Raw genomic sequence first — 21,658 nt, 5'->3', positions numbered from 1 at the left:
GTTGCAAAAAAGAGTAAAATCCCAAATTGTGGGAACTCCCTGGTTAGCCTCAGCAAGAAGCTGAGATCCCTCATAAAATCCTCCAAAGCCAGTTATGAAAATAAAATCACCACTGATTCCAAAGACAACCAAAAAGCATTCTACAGCTATGTCAAGAATCTCAATAGCAACACTCAGACCTGCTCTGAGCTACAGCACAATGGCACTAAATATAAAGAACCAACCAATATTGTCAACATCCTGACAGATATGTCCAGTGCTAACGTTACCCCTCTCTCACCCTCCAAAGGGCCTATCTTAATACCGGAAGAATGAAAAGCCCCTGTAATCATGGATGAACAAGTAATGTCCGCACTCTCCAAAGTCAAGAACACAGCATCCATGGGACCAGAAAACATCCCAGGCTGCATACTGCATAAACTACAGAACGAACTGGCACCCCCACCTAAGTACCATGTTCTATCATAGCCTCATCCCAGGCTATGTGCTTACTGAATGGCGCACAGTGACAGTTATCCCACTCCACAAAGGCGGTGCAAACATGGACCCCAGAAACTACTGCCCCATTAGCCTGATGAGCCTGGTCTGCAAGGCCATGGAATGTATCATCTTGGAGCTTATAAACAAAGACATAGGTAACCTCCAAACCCTGGACCCCACTCAGTTTGGGTTTGTAAAAGGTAGGTCATGTCTACTAAACCTGACTGACTTCTTTGAAGCAGTCACCATAGCCATAGACAAGGGCAAGGTAGTGCACACAGACTATCTTGACCTCGCCAAGGCTTTCAATACCATCCCCCACTCTGGAATTACAGATAAACTCACTAAAATGGGCATAAATCCCGATGTCACAAGATGGGTGGCCAACTGGCTCACTGACAGAACCCACACAGTAAAAGTAGCTGACTTCAAGTCCAACTTCAGACCAGTGACAAGTGCAGTACCACAGCGTTCGGTCCTGGGTCCTCTCCTGTTTGACATCTACTTCTCTGAAGTGTAGGCCAACACAGAAGGTCTTTGGCTAACAAAGTTCGCAGATGACTGCAAACTTGGAGCCATAATAGAATCGCCTAATGATGAACACATTCTATAAATGGGCCTCAAAGAGACAGATGCTTGGTGTCAAAGTCATGGCCTAAAGCTCAATGCCAAGAAGTGCAGTCATTCTCTTTGGGAAAAACTCGGTACCCATGAACTACCACATAGGCGGTAGCTCACTAAATACCAAAAGTGTGATAGGAGACCTTGGGACACAGGTTACAGATTAGGAAATGTTAAAGGAGAATAGGCACCATGACATAACCAACCTTACACAAGCTGAAAGAACGCTATTACATAGCATTTTGGATAGAGGTGATTTAACACTCATGAAACCCAACAAAGGTGGGGGATTGGTAGTTATGGACAATGATGCCTACAACCAAAAATTCTTTGAGTTGTTATATAGTGACACATATACCGAGGTGTCCAGAAACAACCATAACATAGCCTATAGAAATATTAGAAGAATTACATCTCAATGGTCAAATCAGCTTGGAGGTTCATGAGTTTCTTGATGTCAAACATCCACGGATCCCCACTATTTTTGGAATACCCAAGGTCCATAAATCCATAGTTAACCCACCCCTCCATCTAATTGTGGATGCGAAAGCTTCAAAGACTTTTTGTTTAGCTAAGTTTATTGATAGTAAGGTGAAACGTGTTGGATGACAGACAATGGGTGATTAAGGATTCTTGGGACTTTTTTGGTAAAATTAAGCCAGAAATGCATGCAGACAATTTAATTATGGTCACCATTGACATCTGCGACCTATTTTCAGTAGTCCCCATGACTTAGGTCTCGAATGGTTCTACGATTACCGTTGTTTCAATACAAGCATGGACCATAACACCATACTCACACTTCGTAGTTGTATGGAGTTAGTCCTTGGTAACAACTTCATCACATTTGAGGGACAGATTTTTAAGCAGACACAGGGGGTTGCCATGGGAGTATGTTGTGCCCTAATTTTCAGTAATACTGTCCTTGCTCAATGGGAGAACTTGTACATCTTAGACTCGGACTTTAAACATCTTTGGGTAATGTATGGCCAGTATCTGGATGACTTAGTCCATTTTTGGAAAGGTAGGGAGGATGACTTGGAAAGAGTTTTCACCTATATTAACAACACTATTGATTTTTTGAAATTTACCATGGTTAAAAATTTTTTTTGCACTACCTTGACATTATGATCAAGAAGGACTAAGATAAGAAAGTGTTTACATCTCAGTTGCACAGGAAGCCAACTTACTCAAATTCTTTGCTACATTTTCAAAGTTGGCATCCTCTACACCAAAAGACATGTCTTGTCAAGGGACAATTCGTCAGATTGGCCAGGATGGTTTCTGACGAAGTCGACTTTTTGGATGAATGTTACACGTTGCAGGTCATGTTGGAGAGAAGGGGATATCCAACTTCCTTTATCAGCACTATAGCTGAAGAGGTTAGAACAAAAAGGAAGCAGGGGACTTACACTGTCCTGTTGTCGACTTGTTTACCAAAAAGGTACGACATTGATCAGTCTGGGCAGAGTAGACTCTCTACTGTATTTACTATACATTTTTTTGACATCAAACAGGTCATATGTAAATTTTGGTCCATTTTTAGTTTTGAAAATGAGGTGGTCAAAAGAGTAGGTTCACATCCCCTGGTGGTGTATAAAAAGGACATTTCCCTGAAGGAGCTGGTTGAGAAAAAAATATGTAATCCAGGTGATTTTGGTAATTTTAAATGTGGGAGATGTGCACAATGTCCCTTTATCTTTAACAATGGCATAATGACACGTAAATATTTTGGGACCATCTTGCCTCGTAAAAAGTATTATTATTATTACTCCAAGGGAATAGTTTACATCGCATTACATGACCTATGCAATGGTTTTTATATAGGTAAAACCAAGAGAGCTCTCAAACACAGAATCTACCAGCATTTATATGACATCAAACAGCATAATGAGAAGAATGCACTATACAAGCATATCAAGATGTTCTCTACACACTCGTTTAAATTTGGAGCAATAGATCATATTGATCTGGGTACTCAGGGGGGGGGGTTCATTTGATGAGAACCTTGAATGTTTAGAGTTAAAGTGGCAAATCAGAACAAATGCCTGTCAACTACCTGGGATTAATGACAGGTTGTCCATTAGTTCTTTACTAAGATTAAAAAATATATGTATTGTTTTTAACATCTTGGATGCTGTGGTTAACAGATTGACTTAGGTATATTTATGGATATATGTATACATATATATATAATTATAAGCATATGTGAATTATTTTAAAGTGTATACATCTTGGATGTTGTGGTTAACAGATTAACTTAGGTATATATATATATATATATATATATATATATATATAATATGCATATATGAATTATTTTAAAGTGTATATACTTGGTTTTAATGGTTGAGTTTTCTTTAAGAACTTTCATATTGCATAGTGAACTAGGGGAAAAGAGGTCTTGTGTTACACCAATTAACTTGTTAATTCCTGACCAATGAATTGCTTGGGAACTGTTTAAATAGTATTCCTCGCTGATGCTCTTTGTTTCTTGTTCTGAAGAAGTCTGTTTTATGACGAAAGCATTTGAATAAAGTGGTGGTACACTAAATACATTACTATATGACATTCTGTGCTTGACTTGTGTTTTTGAGCTGCACCTTCCTTCTGGATTTACATTTTTTTTGTGTGTATTTTTTGTTTTGTTTTTTATTGGTTTTGAGTGTTCAATTAAGAGGAGTACAAAGTGTACAGAGATATTCAGAGATTGGAGAATATTGGATGCATTGCTGTATTCCAGGGACCACTAGTTAGTAAACTAGTCTTTCTATACTGGAAGCTGTGCATATGAGTTTAACAGTGAAGCATAAAACAGTCTTCCAACTGGCTTCATAATTTGCATGTATTACTCTGACTCATCATCAATCTATAAGAAAACAGGGTTAATATTTGAGGCTATGACATAAACGTTTATAACTGGAAAATCCAGTCTGTTTTAGTTTATGTATTCACTCTGATGTGTAAACCTAAATATGGCTTTAATGGGTAGCATATACATCTTAAATGTTTCCATATAAATTAAATGTGTCATTTAGGGGATTTCATGGCGAATATCAGCATAATATACTGTATTTTTATATAAAATAAGGAGAGACCAGAAACAGTCTGTTATGTTGAATTTACAGTTTTGGTAATATTTATACAGATTCAGCACTATACTTAAGTAATATATCTGAGTGAAAAGGAGATCATTTCATTACATCTACAATTTTGTGTTGAAAGTACAGCCTGTGCATAAGGTAGCTTCACAGCTACCAAGATTGAGTGATAAATGTGGAATACACAGTTCCCACATTTTGCAGCCTCCTCTTTCATTCCCTCTGCCTGTTTCTTCTGTTATCTGACAGTCTCTAACACTTCTGATGACCAGTTATGATTTGCTGATCACCATCCTTTGAAGATCTGCTACTCACCAGTCTAGATCAGTAACCCCTGTCCTCACAGTTTTTTTAGGTTAAGAGGTCCCTAATCTTAGATGCTATGTTTTCAGTGGTGCTGCCAGATCAGGTGTCACTAATGTCATTTCTGACATCCACCTTTGTGCAGCTTATCAGGGTACATCAACTATCAATTCTTCTGACACTGAAAGCAAGTTGAAAAGAGAAGACAGCATTTTGAGATTCACTCTTCTGCATTTTTGGTCTTTTGTTTTTTTAAAGTGAACGTTTTTATTATGTCAGTGCTGCTACCAGTTTATCCAGAACTGTTGGATAGGATACCATATCTAGATTTTTGGATCCAAATTTTCATCCACTGGCAACTCCTCAGCTGGCCTTTTTGGCACTGATGCTTCAGGTGCTCGCAACTTCTAGTGCATTTTGATCCATAAAACAGCCCTTTCAAGGAGCAGTCCAGGCATTATCCCTTTCCACGTCTGCCATAATCAGCTTGTATTACCATCTCACAACTTCTCTGATACATCCTCCTCTTTATTTTCCTTGAAGTATTTCTTTCTGACCCCAATCCAAAGAGGCTGTTTGAATTCTCCAAATCTGAACTGTCCCAAGGAGGCTCAAGTAGCATGCCTATAAGTTCAAGCATTTGGATCTCAAGTTCAATCTGTCAGCAGTGGATGCTGATGATGATGAAGATGCCATCTCCACTCCTCCCAAAGAGACCCTAGGTTTGAGGATTTCATGGAGGTTATTTCACTGAGGTAGCATTCTCCTCCCTGAGTAGACTGCAGAAGGCATGCCCTCTCGCTCTCTGAATGATCTTTTGGTGTAATTCATCTTCTTGTCTTGGTTTCATATGACCCAAGGAAAACTTTTTTTTTTTTAATCTCAGTTTAGGCCGTCCCCTCCTGTTTGATCCTGGAGATAAACATATACCTTAAAAGAAACTAGAGAGACAGGTAATACATTAGTAGCCATGGGTGTTGTGTTTCACCTGGTCCAACATTCATTCTGCAAATGCAGAGGACCTAGTTTTGTATGCGTTTCTGTCGTGCCCCACAGTAACAGCATTGGGAATAGGCAGTCACAGCATGACATCTCCTAGAAGAGTCATCAAAACTTGATGATTAATAGTGCTCATTTCATCTCAAATGGCAGCACAGTAGCTGTAAGCAATGGTGATTATAAGCTGTTATTTCAAGAGTACGACAAAAGGAAATGCTCATGACATATTAAGGTACATATATTTCTCTACTAAAAGTACTACATATGTGTAAACTTATAGTGAGGCCAAACTCAGAGCTTAAAATAGACTTGTTAACACGCACAGAAGCACCTCCTTCTCCCTCTATACACAAACACACATGTACAAAGACACCACACACACATATATATATATATATATTTATATATATATATATATATATATATATATATATATATATATAAATGGGTATGTAAAACAATATGAGAAAGACATTTTCCTAAATAAATACTAACTGGATTTATAAAACAATTTGAGAAGAACATTATTTTCTAAATTAACACTAACTAAATGGCTAAGCTCTGAGAGCATTACCATTTTCATTAAGTAAGAGTCACAGGAATTTAATTTATTCTTTTGTTAACCAGATTATTAGCCTTGGGCCTCTTGGACCATTTCCAGTTTTGACCTTGAGCACAAGTGCAATACATAGACACAGTAATGTGTCTGGGCAGCCAACCAACTCAACTTGAGCCCCTTGAGAGCCAACAGCTTCTTGTGACAAGACTGATGGATTGTATTAAATTGCAGTTTAGTGCACAGTTTTGTTTTTGTATGAAACCCTTGCATGGATATCTTAATAATACATCTCCTGTCCTTTGTTTATGAAGTTATAGTAGAGGGACTGGTGTAATAGTTAAAGTGCCTGTTTCACAGACACAAGATACATAGTTTGATTCTCACATTTGAGGGGAAACAAGCTAGGCTTACAAAGGCTCAAATGGGAAGCTAACCTAGTACTTATCTATGAACCAATTTTCTTCTGTTGGACCAATGCACCTAAGCTTTAAAGCACAAATTCAAAAAGCTAAAAATAATAGCTACCCCACAGAAAAAACTCCCAAATCACACAAGGAAAGCTTAATCCCATTCAATAAGTTTATCCACACATTTGCTGCATAATATATGGGAAGTCAGTCCTACCATTTTGACACATAACTAAATCCTGAATCTGAATTCTTATGAATAACCTGTGAGCATTAATAAACCTCCCAAACTAATGTCATCTAACATATTATCTATAGTGCAGTTTTGCCCAGTAATATCAAAGGAACAGTGAAAAGGAAGTTTTGGTTGCACTTTTACCAAGTTACAGATGTTTGCTACGTTCAAAGTATAACAAGAGTCCAATGTTTAGAACTGCAGTTATCAGAACAGAAGCAACCATGACCCTAAAAAATGTTCCCACTTAATGTATAGTTATTATAAAGTGTAAACTGTTTTTAAAAACAGGTCAAATGACTGGCTTAATGGAATCTTTCTAGGAGTGCTGACTAAAATTATTACCATAAGAATAATTTGTTTAGCTTTGAATGCTATATATATATATATTTTTTTTTTTTTTTTTTTTTTTGGAAGGTTGAACTTTATATAGTTGGGACCATATAATCAACTTTGCAAAAAGTCAAACTTATGAAAACAACCAAAATCTGTGTTTCTGCAGTGAGGCCAAGCCCTCCTGCACTCCACTCACCTCCTGCAAATTATATATACCAAGCTGAAGATTGCACAAATGTGGGGAAATAGGTCGATTTCCTGATCCCCAATGAAGTATGATCTCCATACAAATACTTTGACTTTTCAGATGATCGAATTTTATATAACGGAGACCATATGATAGACTTTCTCAAAAGTCAAACCTAAGAAAACAACCAAAATCTGTTTTTTCAATGGGGAGCAGTCCCCCCTACACCCTCTACCACTGCAAATTATATATATATAAATTCCAAGATCACATTACTGTACGAAAAAAGTTTCCGCAATCCCCAGTACTGTGATCTCTATACAAATAGTTTAACTTTTTGGAAATTTGATAACAAGGTCTCAACGATATGAAGTTTGACTTTTTGAAATGTCAGTCTTCTGAATGGGACCAATATATGTGTGAGAACATCGACTCTGAAAACGATGTCACACTACTACACATGTGACAAACAATAGCACTGTGAACAACAGGAACTATGACTTAAATGATCTTGCTAGTGAGGGAGTAGGGTGCCATGATTTCTTCAAATGTGATGGGGAGCCGAGTGATTCAGATGATTCATTTGGGGGCTCTAGCTGCATTAATGTTCTAACTACCTTTGAAGTCCTAAAACTAGCTCTGATTACACTGTAGTTTTATTCCAACATAAAATCAGTCAATTAAACTTACTAAATTTACAGGACTTCCTCATTAGTTTTCATAATATAATCTCAAAGTCTTCCATTAAGTCTGTATGAAAGTATCCCTCGTTCATTCCCCGCCCCTTATTTTATGGAATTTAGGGTTGTGTGGGTAGGGCGGGGGTGAAGCTGGAACAAACTAATCCTGACACACACACACACACACACACACACACACACACACACACACACACACACACACACACAAATAGGCAGTTCAGAGGAATGCAAATTTGCCTGTGTCGTCTTTGGGATGTGGGAGGAAACCAGAACACACAGTGACAATTGACAGGGAAAATATGCAGACACCATACAAAAAAGCACCACTGCTGAAAACCAAACTGAAAAAAAAAAGCATTGTGAGGCAGTGGTGCAAACCACTTTACCACTGTGCTGTCTGAACAATACCATATTTTGTTAAATACATATATAAATGAATTGGTAAAACATTCTAAAATTGTGGTTTACAACATTGTCTTTTCCTAGTACAACAGAATTTACTTATTAGACACCAATGTAATTGCAGAGGATTGCAAGTATATATAGGCATTTTAAAATCCCCATAGAGGAGTTTCTTTTCATTTCAGTTTTCTTCCCCTAAATTAAAGTATCTGTTTTTTTGTATTGTAAAACAAACAAACATACCTTCAAAGGGAGCACCTCCTTGTTGATAGCAAAGAATGCAGCCATTGCTTTGGTCCATGAGCAGAGACCTGCCACATTACCGCATACTCTTTTGGCGGTTTCAATATTATAGTCAGTCATTTCAAAATAAGGCTGTAGTAGTTCTACTGCTTCCTCATTAATTGAATCCTTGGCAAATTGCTATGAAAAAGAAGTACAAAGAAACAGCCAGATTTCATTCTTTTCACCAAATGTAATTTGTAATGGAAATGTATAACAAACATCAAGTATTACATATCACATGGTGAATACAAGCCTTAAATTAGGACATATTTTGTAAGGAATTAATAAACAGAGTAGAGCAGATAAACTTTAGAGGATCACATCAAATCTATTGAGCTCTAAATCCATATCATCTACATTATTAACGTAAAGCTGAACTGAAAAGGCCAAGATGTGGCTGTAGTAATAAGCGCTACATAGTTACTGCAAAAATGTTCACATTGCTGGAATTATAATAAATGGGTCTAACAGGCCCACAAGGTAACCCTTTGAAATGATGGGACCTATTGGAGCGATTCCCAAAACACAGAGACTGAATGGCCAAAAATAAAAAAAGACTTGCATATACTAACTCCAAGATGGCTATTCCTCTGGATGTTCCCTTCTGTCTGAGGTATGGTGATCTCAGAGTCAGTATTTATAACTTTGAGGTGCAGGGGGGGCTTGCCCCCTGCAAAAGGCAAGTTTAAATGAGAAGACCACTATTAGAGATTCACTCTTCTCCTGGATTTTTGGTCTTTATTTTGGACTGTCTGTACTCAGCGTTTGGAGTGCCAACATTTCAATAGGGAGCTGGCACACAATAGAGAAAGTAAACATGCACATTCAAAAAAGTTTCATAGCCGTTGCATAATAACAGGTGAAGGAACTTGGACTTCTCAAATGTTGAAATGGCAAATCTTGTTGAGTATCTCATTATACTTTTCGATAATTCACACTTAGGCACTATGCAAGTGTAAAGAGAAATATAATAAAACTTAACATATAGAAATATAAAAGCAATTCAAGTTAGAAGAGTAAAACACACAGGCTGCAATAACAAACAACATAAGGATCAAATACTGTAGCATTGCAACCAACACAAATCATTAAACACCAGGTGTTTTAAATGTGTTTTTATGTAATGATTTATTTGCTTGTTCTTACCTGAAGGTTTTGAAGAAAGTTTCCAGCTGTCATGAGCTTTAAGGACTCCTGCCAAGATGGGGTAACACAATTCCTCTCTGAATCAAGTTTTACAGGATTCACTTTCCTTTGGAACAGCAGCAACACACAATCCATGATGCGCATGATAAGATGAGGCGGTCTTCCTAATGTTCGGACCGTGGCTATATCAGAAGGCTTGATGGTCTATGGAGGACAGAAGATTACATTATGTTTTCTCTTTCCTAACCTGTAAGCAATTTAAGTTGTAACAAAGTGTACATAATCAGATATACACAGAAACCTATCTCTGCTACTGTACACATTTAACTAATCATCACCAAGATTTTAAAGCATACAGTGTTACAGTAAATCATTTCTTTAATATATGAATGGAATCATAAGAGCAAGAGATAACCCACAGAAGAGCTCCAAAAGTAAAAAAAAAAAGTTATTCTGCTATAGATGAGATGCCACATTGATAAGTGACTTGTCCTATTTACAAAATTTTTGCTGATGCTGCTACTGTTCTGCTTTCCCATGCCTGTTGTTTTTAATGTCTTCTGTTTAGCAGCTGCTGTTATTTTGCTTTGTTTATAATAAAAGGCCAAGTCACAGTTTGAAGTATACTCTAATTCTGAACAAATAGTGAGCAGCATGACACCTTAATGGTTATGGACATCAGCTGGGTACAACAGCCCTGTGTTTCTAAAGGTTAGCCAAACAGTCGACTTATGCTGACAAGGTCATAAGAAGACTAAAACATGCATGTCCACAGCTAGTAGGGTTCAGCTTTATTGGCCTGAATTTTTCCATTAACAGACATAAAAAGAAAAAAAAGTCATGGGCATTGAAAACTGTTACATAGCTGAAACACCTGATGTCCTTAATGGGTCATTTGCTTATATCCCATTATCCTCTTTTACAAGAGGTTTTAAGAAATCACACAGTGAAAACTCTAGCTTGGCTAGGTTTTTCTTAATTGGATTGGCTGCGTGTCCTGTTTACTCTTTTATCTACTGTTGAACAAGTAATATCTTTAAAATTCTGCTTGCTTTTTCCCTTCTTCGTGCTGTTCCAGTACTTTGTGAGAAGAAGGAGGAAAAAGGAATGATTTGTCCTGATACAAACTGAAAAGCTTTGCTTTTACATTCTTTAGAAAAGGCAGAAAACTTACTTATGCAAAACATCAAAAGACAGATCTAAAAACAGTAGCCCTAAAAGCAGGTATTAGCAGTGTCACTCCCACAGTTTAACAAGTGAGAGCTTATTTTTTGTGAAGGTTTTATAGCCATTTCCTTTGTAATGTCCACCAATTAGTGCAAAGGATTAAGGCTGTAAATGAGCAGTGTCCTGCAATCAAACGTACAGGGTTTGATTCCTTCCACCTATATTTGTCTACTGTGTGACTCTAAGCAAGTCACTTAACCCCAGACAATCAATCTTCCTGGTGTCTCTCCTGAAAATGGACAATTTGTCGAGTGGGCTTATCTTGCTCAAAGATACACTTGCCTGTTATAGGATGCCTGACTGATATCTGCCATATGAGTCTGGAAATTAATGGCTCATATGCCCACTGAACTGAGTTGGTGCTCACCCTCTAAGATTTAACTGCTGTAGTTTGGTCTGTAACAAGGTTTCAATGCAAATAACTATGTTCTTCCAATACCTTATAAAAATTGTCTAATTTCTTTCAGGCTGTTAGTTAAGCATCATGTTCTAGGGAAACATTTTCAAAAATACCTTGAAGAAACTCAGTAGAAGGTAGGGATGCAAGAGATTTTAGTTAATCATTCTCTAGGAACCAAATGTAACGCTTCTAAGATGAAAACCATTTTTTAAAACTACTTAAAATTGTCATTCACCTTTCATCCAATTACCTGCTCTCATTAGAGTCATTTTCTTGAGGGGCAGTAGCATGAACAACCAGGCAACTTTCAAGATCTTGATCTGTATTATACCCCAGTGGCAAAAAAAAAAAAACACCAACCAAATATATCAAATCATCAACATCCTCTTCTGAATAAGAGGAAGGAGGAAGGGAGTTTACTTTTCTCTTTTCTTTGTGGCAGCAATTTGGCCTGACATACTATAGTTTTCGAGATATTCCTAATAACAGATCTTAAACAAGAAGCCACAGTAGCAGAAATCATAACATTTAGGATAATTTTCCAGCAAAGCTACCTAGTCCAACCATTTATCTATAGCTGTGATGCTCCTCCTGAGAAGACCAACTTTGGTCTCATGCAGATACAGGAACTGACATTTGGACATGCAAGGCTCCATACATGTAGCACTGGCATGTGCTTACTTCACTTCACTGAAGCGAGAAAAAGAAACATCCACAAGCCATACTACGACTACGTAAACTATACTACAACTATGTAAAGTGTCAGGATATTGTATATATTAAAAACTAACAATACAATATTTTTTGTGAAAGGCAAATAATTCACTTTTCTTTTTCAAAGGAGACAAAAAGTTAATTACATTTTCTGAAAGAATGAGTCATCCTAGTACATCTGAACTACAGATATCCAAAGTACCTAATAGGTACTCTCTAGTATTCTAATACTATGCATAAAACACTGGCAATTGAATTGATGGATTTAACAAAACAGCAGATATTGCCTCTGTCATAAACAAAGGAAAAGTGATACCATCTCATTATTTAGCACTGTACATGGAGGTTTCAGAATCACTTCTACACCAAGAAAAGCCTAACAGTCTCCCAGGAGGCAGTGACAGAGAAACACACAAAAGTTACCGGACACAAAGCAATTTAGAGGGAAGGACATGACTTTTCCAAATTTCACCTTCCAGCCAAACTGCCTAGGAATGGCCCTGGGAGCACATACACCAAAGCCTGCAATTCAGAGATTCCTCCCCAAAGTGACTGTCACAAAGAAAAGAGATAGGAGAATTAAAAATTTCAGCATAAAGTTAGGTCCCAAGCGATGACACCTACTTGCTTTTTGGGAGATCTTAAATGAAGAATTTGTTTAAGGACATTTTTAACTCAGTCATTAACTGCCACCAGCAGAAATACAGAAATATGTACTGACATTGCAGAAACATGCACACATATTGGTTGAGCACTAGGGTAGATTAGCTTTGAAGAGAAAGATGAGACGTCTAAGAGTCTTGGAATGACACAACTGAGTGTCTAATCCCTAAGCTGTGCTAGAGAATGTTTTTGTACTTTTGAACATACAATTTTCTTGTTATTAGGCATATAGGATCTCTTAGCTTCATTAAGAAAGTTTACTAGTCCTGATTAGACGTACATCATTGTTAAGATTCTATATCTACACTACACTACAAACTGAAAAGGTGGAAAGAGTTCAGCTTGGGATAAAGAACTTTGCCTTGCTGCTCTGTGATCAATTGTATGCCCACTGAACACTGAAGAGGTATAAACACAAAAAAAAATGGTTCTCTTTTCCATGCTGGGAATATAAGAACAAGTTTTTCATGACTTTCTAAATCTGTTAAACTAGAGGAATGGCATAAATCAGTTCTATATATCAAAGAAAAGAGAAAGCTTATAGTTTCTGGGGGGGGGTTGGGGGGTAGGGGTCTCTTTCTCCCCTCTGCATCAGCCTATGTCTCCATACTGTGTTCCCTACACATCTATCATTGAGTCTACCAGCCACCTCCTACTCCCAGCCTTTCTCTGTTAGAGATGCAGCTGGTATAGAACCTAAGGGTGTCATATTTCTTTATGACCTACCCAGCTGAACCCCACCATCAATGTTTCTGTGGTAGAGTCAGAGGCAGGTGAGCAATATGAATGTGTAATATTTTGCCCCACCTCTGCAATGTCCCTACACTATTCCCCATTAAGACATGCCCTTTGTAGCAAGTTCCCAAGCCTCTGCCAGGGAGCCTCATCTGAGACACCCACAGGAATGCCCCTAAGCAAAAGTAATGCTCATCCATCCTTGCAGCTCCATCAGTCACCAGGGCCACTAATTAAACTCAGGTCGGGTGGGCCATAGTCAGAGCTTTATCCCTCCATGCCATCTCAGACACACAGTTTCAGAGCATTCTAATTATTAATTATGAAAAAAACCTTGGAAAATGAGCAACCAGACAAGTAGCAACTAAATCCAGCTCAACCATGACCAAGAGATTACAGTTTGGTAAAATGCTGAGATATTCTGCTGGCATTCATTTGCTATAAAAATAAGTTTGCTAAAGAAATTTACTAAAAAAATTCTTGCCTTGGAAGGTAGATTGCTGTCAGTAAAAGGTTGCATTACACTACCCATTGCCAAAGTAACATTGGTTCTTTGCAAAGATAAGATCTTGTGCCACCATACTCTGACTTAGCACCTTGCTTTAGTATTGCCCTTTTTTTATCTGGGCGGGAAGACAGGTGAAAACACCTCAAAAAAACTCCAGGGCTCTTGCAGTGCTCATCTCTTTTTATCTTTGTGAAGACATACCTCCTTAGCAAATCAGCACCCCCTCTTCTGAAAGACTTTTAAACTGGGCTCCCCATGATCAGTCTGAAAACTTTGGTGTGAAATGCTGCTGAGGATTAACAGGCAACAATGCCATGCCTACTACAAAGCTGTGAGTATTCTGATTATAAACAAACTCTATATTTATAGAATTCAATACTGATATTACATTCTTTAGGATCTTAAGCTTCATTCCTGACATTCAGTCTTTCTATCTATTGATCTATCTATTCTTTGTTGACCAGGCTAAACCCTTTAGGCTAGTGGCCACTTTTCAGGGGAGGTATTTATACTATTAAGTGAAATGTGGTCAGGGCATCAGAAGCTTCCCCTACTCCTTTTGATAGGGGCCATGAGATCTTTTACATCCACCTGAGCTACCACCAAGTCAAGCAGGTAGGACCTCTGCTTAATATCTCATCTGAAAGATGGACTTTAGTACCCACCAAGGCTTTGCAGTCTTGTGAACCTATCACAATACATGATGTGCCCTAGTACCATGTGTGATTGCTTTTACTATGAACACTGGAATAATCTCATGCATAGACATTTTGATCTTCTGAATCTCTTCCTGAATACAGAAAACATACATCTGGGTGGAATCTAAACCTGAACCCAGGACGATTATTGTGTGTAACTTAATTAGATTGTATTTTTTTGGGGAGGCACAGTTGGGCAGCCATTAGCATTGTCTCCTCACAGCAAGAGGTTCTCCAGTTCGATTCTTGGCCGGGGTGCCTTCTGTATGGAGTTTGCATGTCCTCCCTGCATTCACATGGGTTTCCTTTGGGTGATCTGGTTTCTTCCCACATTCCAAAGACATGCAGTAGATGTATTGGATACACTAAATTGGCTGCAGGTATGAGTGTGTGTGTGTGTGTGTGTGTGTGTGTGTGTGTGTGTGTGTGTGTGTGTGTGTGTGTGTGTGTGTGTGTGTGTGTGTAGTGTGCCAACCCCATCTGTATACATGGGAGGAGGGTTGGTTACCAGGCTAGCAAGCCGACCCCATATAAAACGTAACCACTATGGAAATAAGAGTGCTGGAGTGTGCTCACTGCCAGATGTGCCAATTAGCATGGGAATGGATCAATGGATGGGTGGTATTTATATGAGCTTTATACTCAAGCACTATTATCATGCGCAAATGCTGCAGAACTTCCCCAGTATGAGCTACAATAATGCAGTCATTCAAATAAAGATAATGGTTATTTTTTGTTTTCTTAATTGTGCAAACACCGAAGCTAAATATTATGTAAAATATCACCCTGTTTCTGGATAGGCCAAATAAGACAATAGTAAACTAGAAGAGGAAATCTTTTACTTGAAATTTCAAATACTTCTTGTAAGAAGCTCTTATCCACACCTATGTTTTCATTAAGGAATTATGTTACACGAAAGGCACGTAAAGTAATTGAAGTCACCATCTTAAACTTCTTTGTTAAAATTAACTTGTTCAGAATTGAAAGCCCTAGTACATAGGTAGGTACTAGGCTATTGGCCCTAGGGCCTATATAAGCCTTGTCAAACTGTACCCTAACTTTTGCCACCGAAGAAAATTATTTTCCTGTGCCCCTGTCAAGCAGAGCTACATCCAAGATTTGCCCTTCTCAGTGACCAAGAACAGCCAGGAAAAGTCAGGAAAGTTGTTTTTTTTCTAAAGAAGTCTGTATCTAATTACATGAAATCTGAGAAACTGATGATAAATGAGGATATGCCTTAAATTCTCCTGAATAATATTTTGGAGAGGTCTGCATGCAGAACCCATCTGTGTAATGTAATACTCTCTCAGATAAGCATGGTGCAAATCATCTCTCTCTCTTTCTTCAGGAAGCTGTGCAATCAAACTGTCTGCTGAGCAAACACCTATGAGAAACATTTTGCTCATTCATGTCTGAAGGAATGATAAGATGTATAATTGACAACTTACTGCACTAAAGCAGCTGTGATACAAGCTCAGGTGAGCAAAGAACTGACTGTAAGTTTACTACAGCATATGCACTTTTTAACGTGCAAACCCATCATATCTAAGACTGAGGTTGGTACTTCTACGTTCATTTTTTTTCACTTTCTGATAACTGCAGTTTTCTTAAAGCTATCTTAATACTGAACTCTGGTATGAATCCATGTGAGCTAAATAGTTCATGACACCTATGGATAGGTTACTTAAAAATAAATGTCCTCGGCCCATACAGTACTTGTCTAAAACATTATGCCTCATCAAAAGGAACAGAAGCTAAGGGGAGAATCCTTCTTTGTCATTACAGCAAAGATAAATATATTAATGAATAGTCAGCTTTTAAATCACTGTATAAAGATGAGTTATTTCCACATTCTTTATAGAACTGGGGTTTGTACAGCACAGTGCTGACAGAGTTAGTGGTCAACATACTTTGAAACATGTAAACAAGGATGAGGGAATATATCATTTCTACATATATTTTTAGAAATAAAGGATCACCAGTGGGCATCCAAAACACTACACAATGTAATTTACAGTTTCAGTATAGGTTATGTCTTCATGGAGAGAAGCAGTTGACTATGATATATCATCACAGTCTGAATCAGGATCCATGGGTGATTCTATACTTTACATTTGTTTGCTGCAGGGAGGTAAGCCCCCCCCCCCCCCAAACCTATATATACTACATACCAATATATAACTGCAAGACTGTCATATCTCAGAGATAAGGGAATATTCTGAGAAAAGTCAATCTCGGACACAGTATATGTTAAGTCTGCATTTTTTGTCATTCAGTCTTGCTATTCCTCTACTCACACTACTAAGTCTTGGAATAGCTAAAATGTACAGATAATGACACACACAGACAGATACATTTATCAGTTTATTTATTTATGCTTTGTTGACCAAGTTAGTCTCACTGGGCCAGTGTTCTCCTTTCAGAGACCTGAAGTGATATTCATATTGGCTTGGGGGGAAATTTTACACAGACACAACCTGCATGTGTAGCTAGGCACATTTATTATCCCCATTAAAACAAATACAGTGAGCATATCAAATTTACACCATACCTCCCACGTTTCACATTCATCCATACTCCTAATTCATTATCTTCTTTGTATGTTAGATTCCTTATGCATACTATCCCCAACTCTTATCTTCCTGTTCATTTCTATATAATATAATTTTTTTATTGGATTTAACACAGGACTCCAAAATATTGTTAAACAAGTCTTCAGTATCTCTTCTCCAATACTTCAGGAACACAGAAAATGGTCCCCAGTTTCTATTTTTACAGCTTTAACCACCACCACCTTTTCAACTAACTAAAACTTACAATATGCCTGCAGTTCATTGCCTTTCTCATTCTTTTATTTACTTTCTAAAACCTACTTATCTTTTTTACGGTCACAGGGGAGCCAGAATCTATCATGGCACTTAACAGGCAAAACGCAGAAAATGATGAAAGAGATGCCATTCCATTACAGGACATGGACAAGTATATATATATATATATATATATATATATATATATATATATATACATATATATATATATATATATATATATATATATATATATATACACACACACACACACACACACACACACACACACACACACACACACAAACACACATCCTTGTTGGTAATTTACAGGGCTACAACTCTCTGTACCTATACATTTTGAGATGTGGAAGAAAAAGAAGTTATGTACTCACCATAACATTCCATCTGAGTAGTTATACTTCATTTTTCTGCAACCTGTGGGTATTTGGATCCATATCGGATCCGAGCCGGCAACTTATTTTCTAGCATCTGCTCCGAGCTCTTCCCTCTACCCATAATACAACACCATCTCCTATCTTTCATCAGATCGAGTTTGCTGCAACTATACACTTTAGCAACTCAATTAAATAAACCTAACATGTTTATTCACATGAAAAGGTCAGGAGGACGGAGGGTGGGAAGGTTGCAGAAAAATGAAGCATAACTACTCAGATGGAACGTTATGGTGAGTACATAACTTCATCTAAAGTAGTTAACTTCATTTTATCTGCAACCTGTGGGACAGAGTCCCCAGCTACTCAACACATCCTGGGAGGCCCTCATGGAAGGATATTCCTGAGCACTGCAGAGCCAAAGGATGCTCTCCCTCTGGAAATCAGATCTAATTTGTAATGAGAGATGAAAGTATGAGAATTTGCCCAAGTTGCTGCTGCACAAATGTCATCCAAAGGAGCCTTAGATCAAAAAGCAGTGGAAGTCACCATGGACCTGGTAGAGTGAGCTTTAATCAGACCACGAGGAGATAAACCCTTGGCTTTGTAAATATAGAGAATGCAAAGAGTGATCCATCTGGCTAAAGAAACCTTGGAAATGGCCTTTCCCAAATGAGGTTTAGAAAATGAGACAAATAATTGTTCAGCCTTACGGAAGGATTGTGTTCTATGAAGGTAGAACCAAAGTTGTCTATGAACATCTAACAAATGAAGTTTGCATTCACCTTTGTTCTGAAAATTTGGAAAGAAAACAGGTAGATTAATCGTTTGGTTAATGTTTGATTGAGATGCCACTTTGGGTAAAAATGAAGTATTTGTTACGGAGAGAACGAAGGATTTGTACGGAGAGAGACCCTGTCCTTATTGAAGACAAAATAAGGAGGCACGGCAGACAAAGCCTGCAGCTCAGAGACCCTCCTAGCTGACGGGATAGCCATTAGGAAGGCTATCTTCCAAGATAAAAACTTTAAATCCACTGATGCAGCAGGCTCAAAAGGAGGAGTTACTAATGACTGGAGAACCAAAGTGAGGTCCCAAGGAGGAACCAAATCCTTGATGGGAGGACTCAGAAGAAAACTGCCTTTTAGAAAGGCTTTACATAGCCGAGAAGAGGCCAGGGTAATATTATTTTCACTGGCATGAAAATTAGAAATGGCTGCCAGCTGTACTTTCACCATGGAGGAACTAGCTCCTGTCTGAAAAATACTAGTCAGGAAATCCAACACTGCTGGAACAGGGGCTGTAAAAGGATCCAGGTTTCTCTGAGTTGCCCACATAGAGAAATGTCTCCATTTACTGTGACAGACTTTCCTAGTGGAATCTTTAAAAGAAGCCTCTAGTATAGATTTTACAGGGGATGAAAGACTGGGTGTCCTGGCAATCAAGGGAACTGGAGCAGCCAAGCTGTCAGCTTGAGACTGTCCAGATTGGGAGGGTAGGCACCCGAAGGATGAGAGATTAGATCTGAGCAGGAATCCCGAATACATGGAGGCACTAGAAGATGAGACCAAAGGAAGGGGAACCAAACTTAACGAGGCCAGAATGGGGCAATGAGGATCACTTTGCACCCCAGTCAGCAAGCTTTCTGAAGAAACTTCAGAATGAGTGGTAATGGTGGGTAAGCATAGAGTAGCCCAGGGGGCCAAACATGGACTACAGCATCTCTGGGGGCATCCCCTGGTGAGGGAATCAGAGTGAAGAACTTGCTGCACTTCGCATTGGAAGGAGATGCGAAGAGATCACAGCAAGGCTGTCCCCATGCAAGGAATATCTCCTCTGCTACTGACGGTTTCAGAGACCACTCATATGGCATCAGAATAGCCCGACTCAATCTGTCCGCTAAAATGTTGGAGCATCCCAGGATGTGCATTGCGATCAGAAACCGACTGGTGGAAATCGCCCACTCCCACACTCTCATGGCCTAGTAACACAGGGGATAAGATCTGGTTGTTGATATACCAGACAACCGACATGTTGTCTGACTGGATTGCAATCGTACCCAGAGGAAGGACAGTGTGGAAGGCTTTCAAAGCTAAAAGCAGTGCCCTCATCTCCAGAACATTTATGTGCAACTTGGTCTCTATCTGGGACCACATGCCTTGGACCGTCCTTCCCGAACAGTGTCCCCCCACCCGAGTTGGGAGGCATCCGTGGTCACTGTGGCTTGGGCTGGAGATGACACGAAAAGGCATCTCGCTGCAACATCCGGTGAGTGGAGCCACCAAAGAAGAGACGTCCTGAGGGTGTGACTGATCCTTATCAAAAATTCCATGGGAAGGTCTAGCCAAGACCATTGGACAGCTAGAGTCCATTGAAGGACCCGCATGTGAAGTGGTGCGCAAGGAAGAATAGAGATCACGGCAGCCATGGAGTCCAGGGCCCGGAGAACATTGCTCGCCTTTGGAAATTTGAGGTCCACGATTAGAGTGATGTGGTACTTGAGGTGTAAGATTCTGTCTGGCGTTAAGAAGACTGCAAAGTGTCTAGCCATGCCCCAATAAAATCTAGAACTTGTACTGGTTGCAAAAGGGATTTGTGAACACTGACTGTAATCCCCAGCCGATCTGCCAAGAGAAAAAAGTAGTCTTGGGCCAGACAAAGAAGACGCTTGGTGGATGCAGCGAAGAGCCAGTCGTCCAGGTAAGGAAATACCTGAATTCCCTGAAGCCTCAGGTGAGCTGCTACTACTGCCATTACCTTGGTAAAACCTCTGGGGGCTCTGGTGAGACCAAAGGGTAGAGCTCTGAACTGGAAGTGACTGGCTCTCAGCCGGAAGCAAAGAAACCTCCTGGAGCTTCTGTGGATCTTGATATGGTAGTAAGCATCCTGGAGGTCTAACGAGCACATCCAGTCACACTCTCGAAGATAAGGTAGAATGGACTGTAGGGTGACCATCCGGAACTTTTGTTTGGTGACAGACAGGTTCAAGGTTGACAGGTCCAAAATGGGCCTAAGGTACCCTGTCTTTTTTGGCACTAAAAAGAACCTGGAGTAAACGCCTAATCCAGACTGGTCGAGGGGGGCTGGTTTGATGGCTCATTTGTGAAGCAGCTTTGAAACCTCTAGAGCTTAGAGCTATGGCTTCCCTGTGAGTGGGTGGGACATCCGGGAGGCATCTTGTAGCACTTGGCAGGGCAACAAATGGGATAGTGTAGCCTCTGGATATTATTTGTAGCACCCAGTGATCTGCAGTTATGGACTCCCATGCCGCTGGGTGCAAGGGCAATCTCCCCACGACTGCCTCCAGAGTAGGACAGTCGGGCAACTCCTCAGGGCTGCTGCGTGGGCCTGTCAGAAAAAACGTTCCCTAGACCTGAAATTCCTGGGATCTCCTCTACCTCTGGGTCAGCATCGATCCTGTCCCCTTCTGCCTCTGGGGGAAGTGTTGTCCTGAAACTCCCGGGAAAACTGAGATTTCCGGAACTGCATCTTCTTTTGCCCTCTTTGGCTCCTAGAAAATGACCACTGAGGGTTAGAGAAGTGGATCCCGATGGCAGACAAAGTCTTCCCGTCTTTTTTGCTCTGGACAAGAGTGTCATGTACTGTCTTCCTGAAAAGGGGGGAACCATCGTAGGGAGCATTAGTAAATGACGCCTTGAAAGGGTCCGCAAACTGACACAACCTGAGCCAGGCATGTCGCCTCATGGTTATGCCTGTCCCAGCCACCCTAGCTGCTCCTTCCATGGTGT

General features: G+C 39.4%; 1 protein-coding gene across 1 annotated transcript in view; it reads right to left on the bottom strand.

Annotated features, from left to right (window-relative positions):
• Nucleotides 1-21,658, bottom strand: part of DNAH5 (dynein axonemal heavy chain 5) — a 1,226,896-nt gene that overhangs the window by 575,944 nt on the left and 629,294 nt on the right. The window contains exons 21-22 of the mRNA XM_044065791.1: nt 9,763-9,966; nt 8,575-8,754 (exon numbers count right to left, since the gene is read on the bottom strand). Of these exons, the coding sequence (XP_043921726.1) occupies nt 8,575-8,754; nt 9,763-9,966 (384 nt within the window). The remainder of the gene's footprint in view (nt 1-8,574; nt 8,755-9,762; nt 9,967-21,658) is intronic.

Source organism: Protopterus annectens, chromosome 3.part0, assembly GCF_019279795.1.
Source record: "Protopterus annectens isolate FY-2018-M chromosome 3.part0, PAN1.0, whole genome shotgun sequence".
NCBI lineage: Eukaryota > Metazoa > Chordata > Ceratodontiformes > Protopteridae > Protopterus > Protopterus annectens.
The sequence above is the reverse complement of the archived record's forward strand: the minus strand, read 5'-3'. Positions and strand labels throughout refer to the sequence as shown.